The following is an 18435-nucleotide window of genomic DNA, read 5'->3' as shown; positions in this document are numbered from 1 at the left end:
ATTTTGCTCATTCCCTTACTGCTAAATTGCATGTGATTATTTAGAAGCAACATCTGAATCCTGTGAATCTGAAATGTATAAAATTTTTTCAACTGAGTTTGTTTGCAAAGATTTGCTTCAAATGTTCATGTAATTCATGTGTCTAAAGAGAGACTGTGTATTGAAGAGTAAGCAAGTATGCAACTTTACCATGTCAAGAACCGAATACAGAAAGCAAACCTCACCTGCAAATGTGAAAGGCAATGGGGATGGAGGGACTGATAGCAGTCATCTTTTTTATCCTGAAAATATCAAAAGGCCAAGTCAATGTAAATGCAGTATTTCACTTATATTTACAAAATACTAGAGCTTCAAATCAGTAGATATTATCATAGAAATTTGATAATTTGATTAGTTACAGTTTGTAAAAGCTACATTTGTTCCTAGGACCAAGGCATAGGATTTAACAGATTATGCTTTCCATACACAGTGCGCAATGCTGGCTAATATCTGTATTTCAGTTATAAATCTGATTATAAATCTTATTCCAAACTATCCCCAGGAAAAAAAAAACCAAAACATTCCAGTATCTTCAGAGTGTGCTGTGATAAACAATCCATCCTACTTCAATTTGTTAAATTGTTCACAAAACATCTGGAGCAGAAGCATATATCATGACATGAAGAAAAAAATATTTTCTGTTTGTGAAACGTATGGTGTGCGGCCAATTTCCCTTAAACCTCCTAGGATCACTAAATGCTGTGGGCATATCCATGCTGCTTTTAATCACGGTTGTTTCCAGCTGTGGTCAAAAGGCAAACCTCTGATATGATTTAAGAGGTTTGCTTTTACTTGGCTCTGTAAGTTGTAATAATTGCTTCTTTTCAGCTTCCTGAATTTCTGGCCTAACGGGTTACGTTACCCACAGGCAGGTAGCCATATCCAGACTTTAATGGGATCACAAAGTCTACAGCATCGGAGCCGCGAGCAGCAGTATGAAGGAAACATGAACAAAGTCACCATTCAGCAGTTTCAGCCACCACTGCCTATTCAGATTCCCTCTTCGCAGAGCTCTCGAGCACCTCAGACAGGGCGATGTTTAATCCAAACCAAGGGTCAGAGAAGCACAGATGCATATCAGGAGCAGGTGAGAAAGTGTCTCTATAACATAACTCTTTGACAAAAACTTTCTGGTTTTTTCTGCCTTCAGCCTAGGGCAATACCAGAGGGCGGCTGAGCCAGACTGCCTCGGGGGGAGGTATGGTTGAGCTGGATGGAGGCAGGTGAGCAGGTCTATCCTCTCCCCCAGCACCAGGGAGTGATACCATTTTTTTCTTGGATTGACCAAGCAATACAGTTTGGCATTGAAATTCCTGAACAGAGCTGACATCACTGGGTCATATTGAATTAATTAGCAATTTCTGCCAATTCCCCGGTAACCTTGTTTAACGCTAACAGTGCAGAATGTTTGGCGAGGTGCTGACCTCAGATTTGTATCGGCTGCTCTGGTTTAGCCATAAGAAAGACCAGCTGTAGCTCCAGTCTAACAAAACGGGTGCTGATGAGTTTCTTCATTAAGCGGTCCTATTCCCATTATATTTGGACTTAATGACTGCAATAACTGAAGCACCTGACTTGCAGAATAAGGTTCAGAATTGTTACTAAACCTTTCTCTTGTGTAAAGTGTTGGACGATCCACGCAAGTAGCTGCCTGTATTAAGTCCTTGAGTATAGCATTGAGATTCAGAAGCAATTGCTTGTGTGGCTCACAGTACATGCTCGGACTGGCTCAATGAGTAGTCATTAAGCTACACTGAAGTAATTTTTGTTCTGTGTTCAATTACCCAATGCCATTTAGAGTCATCCTGACTAAAAGATAAGATTCAGCACTATTTCTCTGAGAAAGACACTTGTAAAAATGGTTGGTGCTCAGTGCAGGCTGTCAGGACTGTGGCCCTGGTAGTGACAAGAGACTGAAGATCTCTGAGCTTCAGAGTACTTATTCCCTGGGTCTGTCCCAAGCATAGCGCCCGGGGATGCTGCACGTGTGACACCTTCTGGAAAAATAAAAGTGCACAAGGTGAAGCCTCACTGACAGATTTATCCCAATGTTTAAGTGAAACATTTGGACAATATGAACTGCTCTTTCACAAGTCTAAAGGGTTTTTTTTTTCCGTCTTGAAAATAAAATCTTAAGATGCAGGCAGAAATACATGCAGCACTGTGAATATTATGACAACATGCTAAAATAATGAAAATACTTCCAGTTTATAACAATATTCTACTGACTTTTACTGTACTGTGCAATACAGCTTTTGAGAGGGTCAACTCATCTTGTTAATGGTGAAATGGGATATAGGAGAAGATGCCATTATTTAGATAGGCTTTAATGGTGGCATTGACTTATCTTGCCATATCTTTTTAACCTAGTTTTGCGTGAGAATAGAGAAGAATCCTGGCCTTGGCTTTAGTATCAGTGGTGGAATAAGTGGACAAGGAAATCCATTCAAACCGTCTGATAAGGTAAGTTATAAATTTCTCTCTAAATGGTCCTTATTTTAGAGTGCCATATAGTGAAGACATAGATAACATGAGTGAAATTTTTATGCACTTCTGTTATGATAACTGAAAGAATTTTTCCCATACTTGGCTTTTTTTTTTTTGTTAGGGGAGTGTTGTTCACTTTTTTTTCTGGTTGTTGAAGAAGAGAGAATCAGAACAGAAATCACATGGGTGTCTGCCTTGTATTCCATGTATAAGAAAGTTTTTAAGACTGTTTTCTGGAGAATCGTGTGTCTCTCTCTTTTCTTTTAAGAGTCAATATAGGCCCTGAGTAAACTTTCACTGAAGTCATTAGAAAGAATACTAAGCCAGTAATAGCATTACTAGGTAGCTGAAATGCCAGAGTTTATAGCAGCTGTATCAAATAAAATCGGTCTGGCCTGCAAACTGGTCTGGAGATCAGTGGTTTCTTACAAGCACCATGGCAAGCAATTTCTATTCTGTAATGCTATTTAAAAATTACACCATTATGGTACATGATGGTCAGGGAGACTCAGTATTCATTCTGGGAATTACACATTTTAGAGATTGGTAAATCTCTTTACAGTAAAAGGAAGCCTAGGGAAAATACAACATCGGGTGATTATCAGCTACACAGGGCCTTAGGATTAGGAAATGGACTCTTGGACCTCTGAATTAATCTGTTCTGTGATGTAAAACTGACTGGAGTTTGTTGAAAAATAAGTACTGTGGGCACCTGTATGTTAAACATATTCTTATAGTTTATATTGTTTGATAATACTGGATTCAGTTTTAAGAGGCAGTCATAACTTCCATAATATATGGCAAATGATTAAATTAAAACTATCTTTTCATCTGTTCTCAAAAATAATTTCACCACCACTCTGAGTTACAAAGGAAGGCTAACTGGAAATGTAAAATATGCTTGGAAATGTCAGTTTAACACAATCACGATTCCTTTTAGTTTTCTCATTGATAATCCCTCTTTTGAGCTTCAAGAATAGTTCCATTTAATGTACATAACCATCAGGCATTTTAATGACTACCCCTTAAATCATGCTCATTTTTGGTGTCCTTCTTTGAGACTGCACACTGGAATTACACTTTATACCGTCATGGTCTTTTTTTCCACAGTTTAATGTATGATGTTAGAATTAAGCTATACTTCCAGTGTCTATCACTTGCCTGATATTATTAAAGAGTCTACATCCCACTATGAATGTGCCTGCACCAGTAATATGTGCAGTGCAGTAACAGCTGTAGATGGACTTGATTTTATCAATAACAGAAATACAAAATTCTGTACTAAGGGAGCGATAGCGTGGTTATATTGAAGGAATTAATAGTTCAAAAAGTTTTTTTATGTGTTGTTACTCTGAAAAATTGTTTCCCACACTGTTAAATCAGATTTATCAGGTTTTAAATATCACAGAAGTGGTAAGAGGGTGATATTGTCCCTCATCGTACATGCCAGTTATTTGTGATGGTTTTAAGTCACACATATGGTACCATTCTGTCTGTAAGATTAAATCAGTGGGGATGGCAGTGAGCACTCTTCAGCAGAGTGATATTCCCTTGTCCTGACACACTAGTGGTACTGTGGTGAGAGGAGAAGACAGGAAAATCAGTAGAAAGCACAGAAGCAATCAGTCATTTTGAACGGCAGGCTTGTGTCGCAAGTTAATGGCATGTGGATGAAATATAAGCAGCACATCGCTCTGCCCTTGAGGAGGTCAGGTTTTTATAAGGTTAACAGAAATACTGGACAGTGCCTTGCTCCAGAAGGCTATAAAATCCCTCAAGGATGCCCATGATTTGCATGATGATACCAAACAGGGAATTTCTCTGCTGTCTCTGGGAGCAATGTAAATGGCTAAAATTTAGCCTTTGCTCAGTTCTAGAGTCTGCTTAAAGGTATTAACCCCTCAGCAGCAGGGGAAGCGCAGCAGGGGAAGTGAGACTGATGGCACAGAAGGACAGGACGGCATGAGCTGTACGGGAAATATTTCAAATGTGTTCATCATCTAGGTACTCAGTCTTTGATTTTGGGTTTCATTACTGTATTTTACTGAAATTCTGAAAACAGACCTAAAAATATCCTTTATTATTTAAAATTTTTTCCCCTTTCAAAGTCATTCACTCGTCAGACACTGGATTAAGTGACAGTCCTACAGACCATTGTACTGAACATCTCAAGGGCTGAGTATCAAGACTGCTTTTTAGAAATAGTTTTCAATTTTTTTTATCATAGAGGAAGTAAACAAAGATTACTGTATAGATTATGGTACACATTAATAAATTAATGCTTGCTGCATTTTAATTATCCTCCTGATAACCCTGTCACCCTTGCCCTATTCAAATTGGAAATTATTTTGTGACGTGGAATCTTAGTCTCAGATGACTCAAAATTATATTTGTATCAGGTGATAACTAGCTGAAGGTCATGGAGAGCTACTACAAACCCATACTACTGTTTGATTACAAACAGATTTAAAAAAGAGTTTAGTGTTTAGACTATTGCCAGAGTATACAAAGCCCCCAGACACCAGTTAGGGAGACACCTGTATTTTGGGAACTAGTTCTTGGTGATAGCATCCTAACCTCTGTTACTTCTGACTTATAGGGTATCTTTGTTACTAGGGTTCAGCCTGACGGACCAGCATCCAGCCTGCTCCAGCCTGGCGATAAGATCCTCCAGGTATGGATGGATTTAACTGCTTTGTAACTGAACAGAGTCTTTGCATCTTAGAAGTACAGTGATACTGTTTTCAGTACAAGTTAACTGCTAGTGTTGTTATTATGGTACTTTAATATTGATTTAGGACAGAGTGTTACTTGCAGTTCTTTTGAAAATTGGTCTCAGAAGGAAGGAATAAAAGCCCTTTGAAAACAAACTGAGGATGTGAAAAAGAGGCCCTGGGGTGTGCTGTCCGACACCTCCGGTGCTGCCAGTGAGGAGCTGAATTAAACCCAGGGAACACACTGGGAGCAGAGGGACCACAGCACAGCAAGGAGCTGGGCTGTCCATTTTGCCTGGCAGTTTCTGCTCCCTCCCCAGGGATACCGACTAAGGATGCCAGCAACAGCCTTCTGGGAGGGCATGGCACTGCAGGAAAAGGTTAATGCTTACAGTCTGTCACATGAATGATCCAGGTGACGCAATTTAAACTCTGCAGTAAAAATAATCCTTACATCATATCCAGCTTTCCCACACTAACAGCACAAGAAGATGCAGGGAGATACGAGCTTTACAAGCAGTTTCACAGCATAAGTACAGGACAAAGCAAGACACACTTGTAATTTTCACCTTTTCAGCTTATGTGCACATTTTTTTTGACAGAATTGTATCTGGCAATATTTTTGCCTCTCTTTCACTGCCTCAGCGTTTTTGAATGCACTCACATAAAAAACAGCCACTACCAGAGCCGCTACTGGATCGTGGAAGCATTTGCATAATTTACAGAGAAATCTCAGCTTTTTGTTTTCTTTTTTTGTTTCTGTAACAAGTATTTTCTGATTCCAGTGAACTTTTTACCTAGAAAGACAGGCTATTCCTGAACATACCTTTCAACAATGCCTCATCCACAGAAAATAACAGCTGTCCGTGTAGAAAAGGGTTTTCTACCATGTCCTGCAAGGTTGTTTCTTTTTTTGTTAAGCCTGGAAAAATGTGTTACCACTGGCAGCAAATAATGTTACTTTTGACAAAAGGAAGAGAGTCATTATAGTTGTCTGAAACACTTAGTTTTTAAAGCCATTCACACTGATCAAGGGTAAGAGGTTAACTGTGTTTTAATCAGTTATATGAAGAAAGTCAGCAAACCAAGGATGTTTCAGATACCTTCGGTAGCCTCCCTCCTCCTGCCTCCCTCTCTCCTTCACGCCCCCCCCCCCCCCGCCCCTCCTACTACCCAGCATGGACACTGCAGTGGTTATCAGCACTGAAGTCTACAATAGGCAACCCATGTTTAATTGCTAGTATGTTAAAAAAACAGTGAAATAAAATAGCGAAGCTAAATGAAGTACAAAATTAACTAGAGATACTTAGAATAATCAAGGTGCTGTGCTGAAAGCTGAGCTTAGTAACAGAAACAAAAATAGGTAAAATATGTTAAAAAGTAACAGCAAAATAAGGGGATAAGATTGCCTGCGGGGACAAGCAGTGGGCCTACGCCGTGAGAGTAGTCTGCACGGAGTCGTGCGAGGGCTGTGTTATTTTCTGCAGGGACAGGTCTGTTGCGTGTGTGGACCCAGCATGTCTTCATCAAAGGTGTACACTTTTGACCTGCGTTTATTTTACAGCTATTGTTATGTCAAATGATTTCTCCTGAGGGGCACAGACCAGCAGGAGCTGGCATTTCTCATACTTCAGCATGTGGTCCTAAAATAGGAGCATTTACCTATATTTCTATAGTCACATTTAAGGTACTGCTGCATTTTTTTTTTACATAGCAAATTTCACTCTCCTAATTTATTCGTCACTTCCACTGATGAAGTTTGTTTGACTTTGCACTCTCATTCTCGTAGGATTGTGGATCAGTCGGAGCAGTGTTTCTCATTTGTCACTATCAGTACATACATCATTTCAATTTCTCTGGCAATAACATTTTCCTTTTATTTGTAATTACTTCTACCCATGCATAATACCTATCAACAGGTGTTGATTTATATTGTGGCAAGTAAAAGGGCGGTCATTAATCTCATGAAGGAATTAACATTAAAAAATCCATAACTATGGTGAAGGATATTTTACTTCTCAAATATAAACAATGCCTTTAGCTAAAAGTATCCAAGTCCCTAGGCAATGAGAACTTTAAATCATTGATACTCACTAGCATCACTTCACCTCCACCCCTATTTTCCACTATTACTAGCACCTCTGTTTGTGTTTGTCTTATGAGACAATCCCCTGCCAGAGACTAGGGCATTGTTATACCAGTTACTACGTAGAAGGAGGTTCCTCTTCACCCATAGTCTCTCTTCCTTGGCATCAGTAGCTGTCTGTGCCACTCGGCTTCCACAGATGCCCTGGTTATGACAGCAGTTGCTGCTGGGTCTCTGAGGGAGGAACCATATTCCTGTGTTTCCTCAGTCTTAGCCCACTCTGTCCTCATGCTGTCTGCCCTATGGTCTGCTCTTAGTATCATCTAAATCATCCATGCTACAGACTCTCCCTCCTGTCGTGTCTGTCTGATGCTTTCTCCCGCAGTGTTACTGGCTGATGCCTTTATATTTTATCACGTCAGGTAACCCCAGGGTCACCATTACTGGAGCACCTCAATGTCTGTGCACCTTTTATGCCCCCATGCAGTGAATTCAGTTTACTCAAGATGATACGCAGGAAGACCAAGACTCCAAGGGGAAATTTTTTAAGTATTTACATAGAAGAAATTGCTTAGCAGGATGTTTTCAGGAGAAGCAGTCATGTTTCTGTCATACATTTATGCGTCTCCCCAAGCAGTTTTGGTAAAAGAGGGAGGCAAGCTTTAAAAGGCTTGACATTCCCTGGGTGGAGTTACCCAACTCACTGAGAAACTGTCATTCTTAAACACGGTTTTGCCCGTTGCCTGTTTTTGATAGAAGGGTGTGTGTGTCTTCTGCAGTGAACAAATTCTGGTCCTGACAAGTCCAGAAGCCCATGGCCCTGCTGGGATCCTGGGAGGAGCAAAATTGTTGTATCTTTCCTTTCTGTGTCATAAGCTCTTAAGTTATTTATTTGATAAGTAAGAATGATTCTTCTGTTATAAAATTAGCCGCAGTTTTAGTAGGCGACTTTTAAGGAGGAACAGAGTTGTACGGCTGCTAAGTCTATCAGCAAGGAGAGAGCAGCAATAGCAGCCATGTCGTACAATTTTGCCACCATATGTTAAAGTCTGCCCTTCAGTTCTAAGAAGTCTTGTTTTAGTGGCTCCATGATTCAGCTAAAAACCATGCTTTCTGTCTAATGACTAGAACTAAATAATAACTCAATCTTCATAGCGTATTTTGTGGGGAATGTGAGACCATACCAGGAATGAAAGTAGTAGATTCCAGTTATCATTTATTTATATGTTAAATAACAAATCCCTCTGGGTGTGGCCTGCTTAGGTATTTTTGGATGAGTATCTCCTACAGCCCTCTTCCACTGAGAAACTTCTTGCAGAAAAGAGGTTTCTCTGCTAGCTAGAGCTGAACCTGCACGTTTTCCTGTCCCCTCACTGCACAGCTTGAAAATGAGAGGGGGAGTAGGCAGAGCTGGCCTGCTCTTCGGTTTATTTCCAGGTCCTTTTAATTTTTTCTCCCCAAATTAACAATACAGGTCCCAGTGAGCTGTGTGGTGAATGAACTGGAACTCCTTCAGTTTCCCTCTGAATTACATCAGAGTCCGAGCTGACCTCAAACTGAATGCCAAATGGCTGCCTAATTTTGGCACATAAGACAATGTCTTTAAAACTTTTCCTGCCTGATATTTGTATTCTTGTTTCTCAGTAAAAATATATTTTACTGTATTAAGCTGAGCAAAAGTGAGCTACTTTTCGCTCTTGCTTGGATGCTGCCTTTTCTCCGTGCTCTGTGCCTGCCCATTGCCGTTCCTGTGCAGTTGTCCGCACTAGAGCTCACAGCGGCTGATACCTTTGAACAGAAACCTTAAGTGCCAAGAAACCACCACCGCACTCACAGGCTTCCTGTAGAGAGCTGTGCCCAGCATTTTTATTTATAATTTTGGGCTGGGCATCCTTTAATACAGCAAGAGGGCATGGGGCATCCTTTCAGCAAGTGCCTGGTCCAGGGAGAGGATCTTAACTTCTGTGAGGAGACGACCAGCAGTGGGCACGGGTGAGTGGGGGAGATGTGAGCACCCTGGGGGGCTCTGGCAGCCACTTCGTGTGGCTTGTCCAATACCTCAGCCGTGCTGACTGCTGGCAAGGGGCGGCTCTTGAAGTCTGTCTTCCATACATCATGTGGCGTAGTATGGATTTGTTGTGGCCGAGAAGGTATCAATGTATGATGGTCTGGATATGTGCACCAGATGTCTGGTAGTTGTTCTATGGGGCTGTAACTTTGCAGCAGTGGTGGGTTATTAACCGAAGCATGAAGGCTTTGCTAACCTATTGTAAAATGTTAGTTAAAATACATATATATTTTGTTAAAATGCAGTGTGTTTATAGAATTGCTATAAGCTAGAAAGACCAGATTCTGCCGTGGACAGCCCTATAGCCTGTCTCTTGATCCCCTTCTTGGCCCTGGCAGCCTCCGTAAGCACTGCGTGGGCCGGGCCCAGCTGCACACGCGCGTGTTCCCAGACGTGGTCCTGCTGTGCCTTCAGCAATGGGCTCCCCGGGCAAAGGACAGTGGAGGTTTCCACTGGTGACTTTGGGGAGGGAAGGGGGAGTTTTGAACCAGCTGAGCATTTACCCAGCTCTCTACAAGCCTGGAATTAGGGCCACGGGAGTTTGAGGCCTTACCTGGCACCTAGGGAGTAGTCTTGAGGCTCTCATGGATGGCTAAACGTGTGGTGTCTGCAGCAAGCGCTGTCTTTGTTCGGTGCCTGATCACCTTCATGGGCTGGCTTTATTCTGTAGAATGGTGGATCTTCTACTTCAGCTTATTGATCACACTCCAGAAACTGTTGGTAGTTATGTTTAAAATTTGACTATTTTAAGTAGTGCTGTAGCAGACAAGTTATAGAAAGATTTAATTAGCACTAAAGGAGAACAGTTTATTCAGTAATTTTTTCCATTTTGTATGTGCAATATGTCTGCATCTGATCTGAGCCAGAGCCTCCTTTGTAGTCAGCAATGCTTTCTGACAGCATTAACTTTCTTTGGGCTTCACAGCATTTGAAACTTTTACAGCCCAGGGATATTGTTTCTTAAGAAAATACGTGGAATATCATGGAGTCACCAGGGGTGTGCAGTACCTGTGCAACGGAGGAAGAGGGAAATGTGTTCTGTCAGTGGTACAGGCAAACTCCTCTTTGCGGGAAATCATTATGTGATTGCTATTTATCTTAGCTGTGTTTTTAATTTTCATATATCCCTTTGCACCCTTAAAATGAAGACACTGAATAGAATATAATTTGATTTCTTCTCTTCTTGTTTTTGTGTTACAGGCAAATGGACATAGTTTTGTACATATGGAACATGAGAAAGCTGTATTACTACTGAAGAGTTTCCAGAATACAGTAGACCTAGTTATTCAACGTGAGCTTACTGTCTAAATATTTTTTTATAAATAGTAAATATGTCTAGCCAGATCTAATGTTCAGACAGATTTATACATAGGAAACAAATTTTTTGCCAATTGCTGGACCAATGGCAAACAGTAGTGCCAAATGTATAATACTATATGTTAGTACCAATCATCTCGAAAAAAATATATTAACTATATAAATATATGGTTCATGTGGCTATGTATTAGTTTTAATTGTCAGCCTCTGGCTGTGCATTGGTGCGTTTTTTTAATCAAGTTACTTCTTAAGGTCAATTTCATATGATTTCAAAACACAGAAGCACATACAAATTCTTTAGGAATTCTGCTGTCCATCAGAAACACTGCCTCAAAGTTGTATATGCCTTTATAAAGATAAAATATATTAACCTGTACTTCCCATGAAATATTTCTATCATGTCACATACAAAAATATAGAGAAAAAAATATTTTCATAAACACCTCGAAGAAAGTATATATTAAATTAAATTTAATAATGTTCATTTATTTTCAATGCAAAGATATTATATGCCTTATGAAAATACCTGTACATATGCAGTGTGTATAGCTGGCTCCATATTAATTAGTAAAAATGTCACTATACAGGGTGAGATACTTAATAAATTGTACTGTCAACTCTGGGACCTAGATACAAGCAACCTACATAAAAATTGGTTAACGTCCTTTTGTTTGACACATTCAGTTGATTCCATGTGAACACACCAAATGGACGAACAGTGAGTTTAGACAGGTGTGCTTCATCACTGGAAGGAGGTCGTGATGGGTGGCAGTAAAGCTGCTTCTGTTGCTGCTAATTTTATTATTTAACTTTTTAATTTAAAATTATAGGCCCTTTACTTGCATTCCCCATTTCTCCAGCCTTACATTGTTCTGCATTTTCACTCTGGTCCAGGTTGTACTAGCCCCTGCTCACTACATTTGCTACCAGTGGGGCTTTAACCTTTATACAATCCTTTATTTGAGTAATAGTCTCTTTAAAATTAATGGGAGCAGGTTTAATCTAAGATATGATGCATCACAGGGGGAGCAGCAAATGGTGATGAGCGAGCTTTGGAAAAGCTTTCCCATGGAAGTATGCACTTTGAAAACTGTTAAGGTAAAGGTCCTGGTGCTGTCCCCAACAGAGAACACTGACAGCACAGAACTTTGCAAAACTGCCTTTGGTTCAGCAGTTCAAGTGTCCGTCATGTCCATAACTGACAGCAAGACGGGAAAACGTAAGAAAACCTCCCGTGAGATTTTTTCATGGGATCCAGTTTCCATTGACCGGAGTGACACCGATGGCAATAGACTGCGGGGAGAGCCGGGACGTGCTGCGGGAGAGCCAGGCTCACCCGCACCTTTTCCAGCTGGATTAGCAACACCCTGAAAAACCCAGGTCAGAGGAGCGTAGCTATAGCACGTGGGCACCACCAGGAACATCTTACTTTTCTGCTTGCAAGAGCCTCTAGAAAGTCTTAAACCTTTCTTCTGTTCTCATCAAGTGCACACTGACCGAGGTAATCATACTTCAAATTAAGCTAAACGTCAAAAGACGATACTGCTGTCACGTATAAAGCCCTGTCTGCTGTGTGGACCTCATGTTTCTCCCACAGAGGTATAAATATACTTTGTGGAGTTTTGCTGCAGTCTTGTGTAGAGTAGGCAGAAGGGCTGAGCTACGACAGGTGCTGTCAGCATTCCTGTTGGCCAATGTGTCCCTGCCGTCACTGAAACCGCCCGTACTCGGAGGCGGTTCCTGCACAGGCGGTTTCGTGCGCAGGGGGCTTACGCCAGGCTCCAGGAAAACCAGACGAATTCATGGGAGAGGAATCTGCTGAGGTTACAAAATGCCTAGCAATCGCTTGGGTTCGCCTGCTGGGAGAGGGTGGTGTTATGGAGACCGCCTGCGGACGTAGGAAAGGAGAGAGAAAGTACCCCGTACATAAAAATTGAATGACAAATTAGTACAGTAGGAACTCTCCTCTAACAGTATTATGAAGCACCAGCTTTTTAACTGTTTGGATTTTTTTCCTTTGGGTTTTTTTTGTTTTTTTTTTTTTAAACTGCATAGCAACTGCTGAGAAGTAGAGTCTGGCTGGGCTGTGGCACTGCAGCCCACGTGCTGGGTCAGAGCGGAGCTGCAGCCCTGGGCTTGGCCGCACTAAGGGATTGCTTTAGCAATCGTTTGGAAAGTGACACCTCTCCATTTGCCTGTGAGTCCCGTGCTCTGGTTGTTGGCATCTCCCTTTTTGTCCTCAATCAACAGGAACAATTAAGTTTATTAGTATAAATATTTATGAAACATGAATGCCAGGCCAACTGAGCAGGTTCCCATATCACATTAATTTTACTTTATCCGTGCAAGCAGTCCTACCGGAAGAGCTTCTGCACCACCGGAGTGGCCACACACCTCCAGATGCCACAGTGAGTCGTAGCTGGGGCTAATCCTAAAGTTTACGATTTGAATAAATGATTTTATGATATTCAGAACATAAATTGAAACAGTTAATACTTTCAGTAAATGAAAATCATCTTGATATCACAAGCTGAAAAAGCTTGCTGCATTCACACGATTTGGTTTTGGATTGCGATTTGCTCAATTTTTTCAGCTTTCAGTTTTCCATCACAGGGGTGTAATTTTGTAACATGCCAACAAATCACCCAGGCTCTGGCAGAGCCCATCCAAAATTTTTCTAACGTTCCATGGCATTTCAGAGGCCAAAATTTCCATTCTTATATCCTCATTGCCATTTCAAAAGAGAGATAAGGGTTTATTCAACATCATGTTCAGAAAATTGTAGACGCCTACGTAGCTTTCAGTTAATTATGTTGAATGGGCATTTATGCACCGAAATTCCTCTGTGGAGCTGCCTTTGGCTTTTCATGCAGAAAATCACTCTCCTGAATGGGACCACACGCGCACCCAGGCGGCGGCGCAGCCAGTACCAGCGCGTCTGGTGTTACACACCCCACGGGCATGTCGTGACAGCACAGCTCCCCGGCTCAGCAACCCGTCCCGTGACTCTGCTTCGGGCAGGAACATGGAGTAAATGACTACGGCAGCTTTGAATCATGCTGTAACGCTGTCTGATGCCATCGTGCAGAGCCCAATGCGCCCATCCGCGCCCCTGCAAGCAGAATGACAAGACAGACTCCTGAGGCCTGGGCAGCATTAAATATACATCTTATGTACGTAGCACTAAAAATGTGGTAGGGAGTTGCAGATATAGGAACGATGAGGAGGGCTCTGCCTTAGGGCCTGGAACCAAGATCACAACTTAAAGGTAAAAATTGGTAAACTGAAAAAAACAAGTGAGCTTTAGTGCTTGTTAATACCGTATTTTGTGCTCGGGTTTTTTTCTGCATGCTGAGTTTATTAGATCTAAAGCGCAGTGGCATAATCAGTCGGGGCTGTGTTAGTGCAGTAGAATTTCACATTTAACTCCTTAGCTTAGTCAAAACTCCTGCTGACCCTAGAAGGGGGCTTAGAGGGAGAGTTTGGACTCCCAGCTGAAACATACAGTAGCGGAACTTTAACATCAATCCCCACTGCCCAAAAAATGCCAAATATTTTCTTTTTGGTGTTATTTTTGTCCAGATTGGCTAAAATGATTTTTTAACTAGCTCTAGTATCATGAGCAATTAAAATTAATGGGACTACTTGGGATTTTTCCATCAGTGCTTCAAAATAACTTGCGCCTTTTGTCTTTCCTGGAAGGTCTCCTGTAACCTCTCACGCACAACCCGGTTTGCCGGTCGGGTACCAGGTTACGTGCATGTGTTAAACGTAATTAGGATTTTTTTTTTTTTAACTCAGTACGATTAGATGGCGAGTGCTGGAGGCAGGTGGCAGCTCACCCTGAGGTGAATCCCACGCGTGGGTTCACTTTCATGGGTGTGAATGAATTTTGATCCAGCCCACACAGTCTCAGAACGCAGGCGGTTTCCTTTCTCCAGGCCATTCAGCACTCCCGAACGCAGCAGCTGTTCTCCCACACTGACTGTACAGGTGCTAGGCGCTCACGCTCGGTATCTTTCAGAAGCTCCTAAGGGGCATTTTGGTACTGCCTGTGTGAGGAGTACCCTGGGGAAGCTCGGCCAGGCTTTCGCTGTGGTGCTGCAGCGCGCGTGCCCCCGGCAACAGGGCTGTTAGCTGGGAGCCGCAGTCCGGCCTTTTTATGTGTGTTTTTTTTTCCCACGCAATAAACACTTCACTAACGATCCTCAGGGAAGGGTTAGGTTAAAAAAAGAAGGCCTGTGATGTAATTCCCTTTTCCTCATTTAGCAACAAGTTTTAAGGAGCTCAGTGGTTGGTGCCAGAGCTCCAATTCCTGTGCTACGCTCGTACCCCGGAACCGACTGCGGGGCCTCTGCTGCCGAGTACGAGGTGTGCTGAAAACCCAGCGGCCAGACCAGCAGGAACTCGTTTGCTTTTCTGCAGTCATGTTACAAGGCAGCTCTTAAGGGGAAAAAAGAAAGGGAAATACAGAAAAAAAGGAAAAAAAAAAAAAAGAGGAAAACAGCTGCTTCCAAAATGCTTTTCTTATTTTGAGAAAAACGTTGAGACCGGGAGGCCTGCAGGACTCTCTAGGCTTGATAATTTACCCGTTATCCCATTCACAGCTTGCAGTTTAAATCTGGGTGTTGATAAACTATGATATTTAGAAGCCAGCTGTTCATAACAGCGATTGTTGAACATCTTCAACTCTGGTTTGATGTTTTCCAAGATATCTTTTTTAACACGTCCACGTCTGCACCTCTGTTCCGTGGCGCTAGGGTAGCTCCGGAGGGGGACAAGGTGTGCCAGCCAGGGGTGGCCGTGCCTGGCCGCTGTCTCGGCGCGGTGCCTGGGCAGGACAGAGCTGAGGGTGTGAGGGACAGCCGGGAGCCGAGCCGAGGGGTAAGTTCCGAACGCTGAGTGCAGTGTGTCCACGGGACAGCAACTGTAACAACTTCCAGGGGTTCACTGGGAACCCTCAGCCTGAAGGACTGCCGAGGCTTTTCCAGGGTGGCCTTTTCTGAACAGGAATGGAAAGACCTTGGAAACATTGCTGTAACAGTTGTATTTTTAGCTCTTATAGGAACACCTGAAAAGTGAAATTACTAACTTTATAGAATACCACTAATCTTCATGAGCCAAAAATCTAAAAATTACAGCATGAAATGTTCAGGAGATTGGTTCACTGTTGCTAGTAAGCACTTTGAATGTAAAGATGTCCTTGGTTAAACCTCCCTGGCTTGTAATATAGCATTTAATGACCTTATGCAATCAAAAAAAAATGCTTATTTATAGCTACGCATGTATATATGTATATATCTGATGGAGATATATGCAACAGTAAATGCAAAGACAGTATGAAGTGAAAAACCGTACATTTCAACCTGCTCAGGCGCGGGACCTGGTCTCAAGAGGCAAGCCGGGGGCGGTGCCGGGTTGGCCGGGTACCGGGTGTTTGTGCCCGGTGCGCGCAGGGAGCGGGGTTAGCGCTCGGGGTCCGTGCTGCCCGGGCTCCTCCACGGAAGCTACGCTCACGAGCAGGTGGGGTGCTGCGTGGCGCCGTAGCGCTACCCCCCTCCCGCACAGCCAGGCGAGCCCTTTGAAGGACAAGTAGGGTTGGACACGAGTATCCGTCTCCCCAGATTCATAACCGGGCAGAGGTGGGGGTGAGCCTCAGCCGTGGGCTGCGGAGTCACCCCCTACCTTAGCAGGATTTTTAACTAACTGGTGGGATTTTACATTTAGAATTTCCAAATGAGAATAACATTTTATCTGAAGTCTGAGCTCCCTACCCGTGGGCTAGCGTGTACCAACTCCCCATCCTGCCTCAGCGCTCTTCCCCCAGTCTTCTGCCTTCAAAACATTTCACTTCAAGCAGGTGCACAAAGACGTACCACGTCATTTTCAGGCAAATCAGACCTAAGGATTTAGTTCACTTGTCAGTCTTGCCAGTGTGAGTGGAATACAACGTAACGATACAACTTTCAGGCCAGTAGTTTGGATAGGATATGAATTAATTGATGGTTTGGGTTTTGTTTTTTTTTAACACCTGTGGTTCGGGTATGTGTGACGGCGGGCATCAAGCCACGTGTGCGGCGCGGCAGTGGCACCCAGAGGCCAGGCAGGGCCGCCCACGCTCTGCCCCACGGAGGGCGTGCGGGGCAGCCAACGGCAACCAGCATGGAAAGCGAATGTCAAAAGACAATATTAGTGAATCGTGGCATTTCAATAGCCTCTCCTAAAAAAAAAAAACCAACAACAAAGCCTTTTGCCAATCCTCCTCCTGGACGATTCCAGCAAATATTCTGGAAGTGAATGACATCACTGCATTGCATACGACTTTCCACGGCCCTTGTAAGGCGTTTTCTGCAGCACCACCAACCCAGCCACAGCCCTGCAGCACAAGAGGCTTCATCGCCGTCAACTGGGGCCTTCTCTGTCTCTTTGCTGGCACGCGTGGCTTTGCCCCAGCCCCCGGGCAGAACCAACGCGCTCATTGGTTCAGTTTTCTACTTGTGAGTACTGTATCCAGTTCAGAACCAACAGCTTACTTTATTAAAAATTTTACCATTTTATAAAAGACATGTTTAATTATGATGGAGATGGCTGTATTGTAATTAATATTTTGAGATAATTGTGATTTTGAGCTTAAATTATATACAGAAAAATGGTCATTTTTGTATGTGTTAAAAGATTGCTATATTACAAATGACTAACTGTACTTTTCAGTTTAGTTACAGTATTAATGTAAATAAAGCTGACTGAAGAACTATTTACTACTTTATTAACATAGATTGTGAATGTACTTAATGTTTTTTGCAGTATAAAGACTTACTGAACTTGAAAGCTGCTTCATTTTATGTGCAAAAAGGTACTTCGAAACTATATTTTAAATCTATTGATTCAGTGCAATCAATTATATGGTTAGTTCATTTGCACACGCAGGTTGTATCCTTCCGGTTTTATTTCATGTATGACACTTATCCGTAAGGTGCATATTGTGTTTAGAATGCATTTTGCAGATGCTTCTGTACATAAAACAAATACAGGGACTAAAACAATGCTGTGCAGTGTATAGCAGAGCCATTTTTCGGCTTTGGTGTACCCAACTTTTTCAGTATTTAAAAAAAAGTGTTTTGAATAACATAAAAAAGGTCTCTTTATTGTATAAATAATAAAAATGTCACCTTATTGTAATTACTTTCTGTCATCTTTTACTACTGGAAAGGATTTGAGCTTTCCAAAAACCCTCTTCTGCAAGTTGCGGGCAGCGAGAGGGCTGTAACCGCCCCATCGCTCTGAAACTGGTGCAGGTCTCTGGGACCGACACCCTCTCATCAGCCAGGTAACGTACAGCGTCAGGAACCGCCACGGCATCTACCACCCAACACAGCCGTGGTTGAGGGAAAGACGCCGTTTAGTGACAAGATATGTCAGAAAAGGACTTGAAAACTGAGCAGTTTCCCTTGTTCAGCCATAGCTACTGGTGAGACCTCAAATATGAGGAAGAGCGACTGCAAGCTTGCAAATAAAAGCTGAGCATTTGCTGCTTTTTGGGTGTACATGCCTTGTGGAAGCCAGGGAAACAAAAGACAGGTGGGGGGGTGGGGTGTGAGAGAGAGCAGCAGCTCCATCAGCCAAGTCACTACAGAACAGCTCTTGTTCAAGCTCCAACAAGCCATTATTCTGCACACAGATGCCATCAGGTAGCCCGTTCCCTTCCCCCCACACCCCCCCCCCGC

The 18435-nt window shown here is 42.6% G+C and overlaps 1 protein-coding gene across 3 annotated transcripts in view; it reads left to right on the top strand.

The window, feature by feature from the left end:
- Positions 1–17890, top strand: part of LRRC7 (leucine rich repeat containing 7) — a 106461-nt gene extending 88571 nt beyond the window's left edge. For 2 of the 3 annotated variants that reach the window (XM_075097300.1, XM_075097301.1), the window contains 4 exons: positions 908–1126; positions 2410–2502; positions 5126–5200; positions 10595–17890. In XM_075097300.1, coding sequence (XP_074953401.1) covers positions 908–1126; positions 2410–2502; positions 5126–5200; positions 10595–10702 — 495 coding nt within the window. In that variant the 3' untranslated portion in view covers positions 10703–17890. The remainder of the gene's footprint in view (positions 1–907; positions 1127–2409; positions 2503–5125; positions 5201–10594) is intronic. The other variant, XM_075097299.1, reaches the window with a different exon arrangement.
- Positions 17891–18435: the final 545 nt, after the last annotated feature.

This window comes from Phalacrocorax aristotelis, chromosome 6 (genome assembly GCF_949628215.1).
Source record: "Phalacrocorax aristotelis chromosome 6, bGulAri2.1, whole genome shotgun sequence".
In the NCBI taxonomy this organism is placed as follows: domain Eukaryota; kingdom Metazoa; phylum Chordata; class Aves; order Suliformes; family Phalacrocoracidae; genus Phalacrocorax; species Phalacrocorax aristotelis.
This window is presented reverse-complemented; position numbering and strand designations above follow the sequence as displayed.